Source organism: Megalops cyprinoides, chromosome 1 (genome assembly GCF_013368585.1).
Source record: "Megalops cyprinoides isolate fMegCyp1 chromosome 1, fMegCyp1.pri, whole genome shotgun sequence".
NCBI lineage: Eukaryota > Metazoa > Chordata > Actinopteri > Elopiformes > Megalopidae > Megalops > Megalops cyprinoides.
The window spans coordinates 44,133,020-44,138,267 of NC_050583.1; the positions used below are offsets into that span (position 1 = coordinate 44,133,020).

Consider the following 5,248-nt stretch of genomic DNA (forward strand, 5'->3'; position numbering starts at 1 on the left):
TTGCTTGAGATTCATTACGGTTTAATCTTAGCCACTGAGATTGGAATGTAGGGGCAGCAGACTAACAATGATAGATATGCAAAGGCATCAGATGTGTGGCGACCAACATCTTCAGGGTTAATGCCAGAAATGGTAGTAATTTTGGGTTGGGTTTTTCATCTTATATATTTTAAAAAGTCTCTGAAATAAAAATAACATTGGAACATGGCAATAGCCAGCACAGAGCACCGACCTGATCACAACATCCTTGGGTATGAACTGGAACATTGAATTAGAGCAAGGCCAAGATGGCCATCTTCAGTTGTGGAGCTTGCTAATACTTTAATGCAGAAGTTAAACACAACACCACCAGCCTTCTATTACAAATTAGTAGACAGTCTTCTGCTACACAACATGACATTCATTTTCTTGGAATAAATGCATTTTTTATTTGTGATTACCTGCGTCCTGTGACTTTTTACAGGATAGTGTATCCTTCATTTCACTTATACAAAAAGACAGTTAAGATTATACACATTATAAACATAGTTTATGGATATTTTCTCTTAACATTGAACATTTCTACATGCAAAATTGGTATGTTGTATTTTCTCATTAGATAATCAAGTGCAGCAAAACTACTATTAGGGAAAAAAAAGGCCTTTGAAACATTTTAACCTAAACCTACTGTACAACATAATAAAACCTTAGACTGAAGCTGTATAGGTACAAGGATGGAATGAAAAGGATGCATGTGATTTCTAAAATTGTGTGCAGGCTCCGTAATTTGATTAGTGGTGTGCTGTTAGGCCACCGGTGATAAGGGTGAGCGAAGCGGGGAGGGAAGAGAAGCGGTAGGACCTTAACACTGCTCGGTCTGTAGCGACCAAGAAAGCCAATGAATGTTATGAATATTTGCTTACAGGCAATAGTGAAGGAAATGATTTCTATATGAATATGATTTAGCTAAATAACATATTTTGGTGGAGGGTAAATGAATGCCCTAACAGAGCTGAAACAAAGCCCTGTAGGAATCAAAACTGGAAACGTCTCATGGAGTAGACATTGTTAAGATGAAAAAAATAATCATTTTCTTTTTCTTTACCCAAGCTTTCTTAAATAAATTTAGACACTTTCACAGTGGCAATAGCAAGATGCGAGGTGAGAATTAGAAACATTGCTCCTTAGATTTTTACAATTTTTAGTGTATGTATTCTCTGGAGAATAATGTAAGTTCAAAATGAAGGAATTGAAAGGAGTTGAAATTCAGAGCTACCTCCTGTTGTCCTTCCCTCAATAACAACTGATCCCTGGTCATATACACAATCACAGGTATGCAATAGTATTTTGGAGACTTTTTGTTCATGACAGATGAAGTCAGAAAAGGGGAAACAGGAGGCATTGTTAAATATTCTATTAAATATATGTGCATCAGCAATGTACAGTATGTCTTCAGTAAAACTGTGGTTTGTCCCATTCATCTTCCAGCTCTGCCAAAAGGAAAAAAAAGGTTCAATCTTAGATACAGCACAGAGAACAGACTGGAGATGATGTTCATATCTTTAGCTGAATGAAATATATCATGATTGAGCTGTTACAGTATATCAGTATGTAATGAAACACAAATGACTTAAATCCTAATAGCTGACCTCCACTTGAAGACCTCCTTCCCATGAGCCCAACAAATGCCTCTCCTTTATTTCCTGTCGGAAAACCAGAGTTTGCCTTATAACAACAAAATAAAGAAATGACATGGATCGTTTCATTTCAGAACAGGATTGGTAGGGTGAAACTAGCATTTCATATTCATTCATATGTTAAAATGTTTGTAACTACTGATAACGTATATACTTATTCATTGATGCTACTCTTTCCTGCATGTGAAAACAGATCTTTCAGACAGATGATTGAGCATATTCTCCCTTTGATCGCCCAAGAACGAGCTTCCCAAACCTGGATAGCGATTCGGCAGCGGAGGTTGTATTGCTCTTCGTCACAAAGATACTATGTAGTATATATGTTCCAGCAGTTTTACAAGCAGTAATTCAGCAAAACATCAGGCAAGAGATCGTTTCATCTTTTGATTTTGAATACATTAAAATATTAGCCCTCTTACATTATTATTTTTCTAATCTACTTACTCTTTCGACCTAGTCTTCCAGGCAGTGGAACCCCTGAAACAGAAAAGGTATACTTCAATGCCAATCAGTCTTGCTCATGGAAGTGAAGAGCAAAGGTTCACAATTTCCAGGCCGTTGCTTATACCTCAGAACGTGGGCTGTTCTCTTTTTCCCGTTGGCAAGAACAGCTGATGCTGCTAAGCCAACTGACCAGCAAAGTTAAGAATTTTAAAGATAATACCCAGTTTGATGTGTACTTAGGGTAAACCCTACATCCGAACGAGAGATTTCCGCTTGATGTAAAACATGCTTGTACAGTCTAATCCAGAGATTAAGTCTTGAAAATGAAAGATGTTTATTTATGTTAACTGCTTACCCTTTGACCACGACACGCACGGTCATACGGACTCATTTGTGTGGCCCGTCGTTACTCGAGTTACACGTTGGTTACTACTACATTTCATTTCCCACTGTACCCGGAACGCGCTAGGGTGTACTTTCATATCTTATAGGTTTCCCAGCGTCAAGAGGTACAATTGGCATGATAGTCAAAAGCATTAAGAAACTGTGCGAACAGCATCTTATCAGCAAATCTTTTATCTGCAGCAAACCCTTTCTAAATGTAGAAATGTTATAACACAATGTATTTTAAACGTCCCAATAAAATTAAAATTAAAATTAAAATTATAATCACACATTTTATCTAGAAAATTCTTAAAGCAGTTTTCACAGAGACTTTCATATGTCGAAGGCGCTTTTTACTTTTATTTGACTTAATTTTAGCGCGGATTAAAATAATTCAACAGTACATTGACTTACATATTACCTTACCATTACCTTACCTTGTTAGCTAGCCAGAAAACGCGACAATAAAATCTTGAAGTACTTGACTGATATTCTAAATTCTGATTATATACAGGATATCACAGAGAACCTGGAAGCGTGAAATGCTGAAATGCCACTTCTACGTTTTTGTGACGTATGAAGGTTTTTATTCCATTTGATTAATTTTCATTTTTTTTCTCTGCTGCCTTTCCCCGAGCATGTTTCACACATTTTCTGTACCTATAAATCCAAATACAATTCCAGCGCCGCAAGGAACTCACAGCAATTCTGCACACCAGTGGTTAGGCTATTTACAATAGCCTCTTTATCGTTCTTTTCTGATTTATCTCAAAGTAAGTTCAACTTTGAAAATGAATCCAGCATAATCCTCTGGTTGTAGGTGATGGTTGTTGAAAATGTCTCGAGGATATTAACCTCGAAAATTTCCTTCCAAAACTGGTAAACCATAGGCGATATCCGAAAGACCGGAAGCTGTGTACACATGTAGATTGCCGACACTAAGGCTATTTTAAATACTTTCAAACCTAAAAGACAGGAGACGTCTGCACGTTACCTGAGCGTCTGCCCATGAGCCCGTAGAACTGTTGCGATTTGTATCTCTTAACGAGGTTGGTCACTTGGTTGCCCAATGTGTTTTCCGAAGGCGCGTCCTGTAACAACAGAAAACTCATAAATAAAGTAACTTCCTACTCATGCTGCAGTTTATACCAGCGTATTTTCACCAAGAAAACGTATGTAAGTGGTGGCTATCATTAGATCAGATGTAAACATGCATCTAGATTACGTTTGCAAATTCAAAGTTGTGTTCGAACTACGTTCGAGTAGAGGAATGTCTGCTGTCCATGGTGCTGAATTGAAAGCGCATGCAATACTCAGTTATTGAAATTACACTCGTTTCTGATCTCATTTGCAAGTTGACAAAAAATAATAATTTTACCTTCCAGTCCTCTGTCGGCCAGTATTCCTCGTTATAATTCGGAGATGATCCATGAGCGCAATACACTAGCGCAAAAAGGGCAACTATTAAAACCAGCAGCTTCCAGATCTCCATGGCGGCGCAGTGGCAAGATACTGTATATTGCAGTGATAACAATTCCAATAGTTACCCTTGCACTTTAAACGAACCGTAATTATCTAAATAAATTACAATTGTTCTGAAAAACATGCGAAATATGTTTTTTCTGCCTTTTCAGGTGGTTGTGTTTGTGAGCTTTTGTGGTTCGTACTGATCCTCCACAGGTTGCCAGTGATATTTATACCCATTTCACCCGTACTCCACTCCCCCAGCATACGACCAAATTACCTTCGGCCCCGCCTGAGATGAATCACAAACTCTAGTATTTGGTCGGTACCCTGAAACTAAAATGACTAACAGAAGGAGATGCTAAACACTTAAAAAACTACTTTCATGGTGCATTTCATTTTCCAAGTAAAAAAATCCAGGTCACGTTTTGTAATTATTCACTCAGTCTCTGTAAGATGTGAACTTGCATTGCAATGTACAGGCTGATGCCACTTAAATATCGACAGTGCATTATAGTGTTATTTTCCAGTAATACATGAGGAAAGACTAAATCATCCAGTAGGATAAGCTGATTGTCTGGATTCACTGTCAAAAGATCATTCAAAATGTTTTAAAAATTGATTTTCATCTAAAATGTTTAATAGGGTGTTGCAAAACGAATTAGGCTGACTATGAAATGCAAGTACTCAGGAATGTCACAGAGCTTGCCACATGATAATATGTTCTCTCAGTTTATGTCAATGTCTTAGGGCATTTCATTGAGTCCTTCTCTTGCTGCATTTTGACCCCATTGTCTTTGTCTATTACTCTTATAACTTAAACACTGACAGATACGAGGTAAACCCTATATCTATCTGTTGTGACATTTTCATTGTCAACCAGTATTTTAGCCTCCCCTGAATCAATAAAGTCAATTAAAGTAGGAGACATTGGAATATACATAATCAGAGGCAGGTTCTCTGCATTAAGTTTCTTTGATATCCAGACAGGCTCAATTAGCTGTGCTGTAGCCAACAAGTGCCAATGACATTGGTGAAGAGGTTAAATTAGACTGCACCCTTCTCCTGCTCAATCCTTAATAGCCTGAACATCTATTATAAAGGGAATGACATATAATATATGGTTGGGGGTGGGGGGCATCTTCAATTTTCTGCAGTTCAGATTTTTTGACCTCACTGCTCCAGGTCATCAGATGGTCAAATGATCTGTATCACTGTGTGTGTAGGTTTGGGGAGGGGGGGGGGGGGGGGGGGGGGGGGGGGTGTAGTTGTTCCTTGTA

At 38.0% G+C, this 5,248-nt stretch overlaps 1 protein-coding gene across 1 annotated transcript; it reads right to left on the bottom strand.

Annotated features, from left to right (window-relative positions):
- On the bottom strand, positions 1-4,182 carry LOC118788981 (protachykinin-1-like). Its single transcript, XM_036545226.1, has 5 exons — positions 3,883-4,182; positions 3,499-3,595; positions 2,121-2,153; positions 1,629-1,682; positions 1-1,469 (listed from the first exon to the last, which is right to left on the bottom strand). The coding sequence occupies exons 1-5, from the start codon at positions 3,994-3,996 to the stop codon at positions 1,432-1,434; spliced, it is 336 nt and encodes a 111-aa protein (XP_036401119.1). The 5' UTR covers positions 3,997-4,182; the 3' UTR covers positions 1-1,431.
- Positions 4,183-5,248: the final 1,066 nt, after the last annotated feature.

Excerpts from the sequence above, each read along its gene's own strand:
- LOC118788981 (XM_036545226.1), bottom strand. The coding sequence starts at position 3,996 with ATGGAGATCTGGAAGCTGCTGGTTTTAATAGTTGCCCTTTTTGCGCTA. Across the intron at positions 1,683-2,120 it reads TGGAAGACTAGGTCGAAAGA|GAAATAAAGGAGAGGCATTT; the intron begins GTAAGTAGATTA and ends GTTTTCCGACAG. Across the intron at positions 1,470-1,628 it reads AAGGAGGTCTTCAAGTGGAG|AGCTGGAAGATGAATGGGAC; the intron begins GTCAGCTATTAG and ends TCCTTTTGGCAG.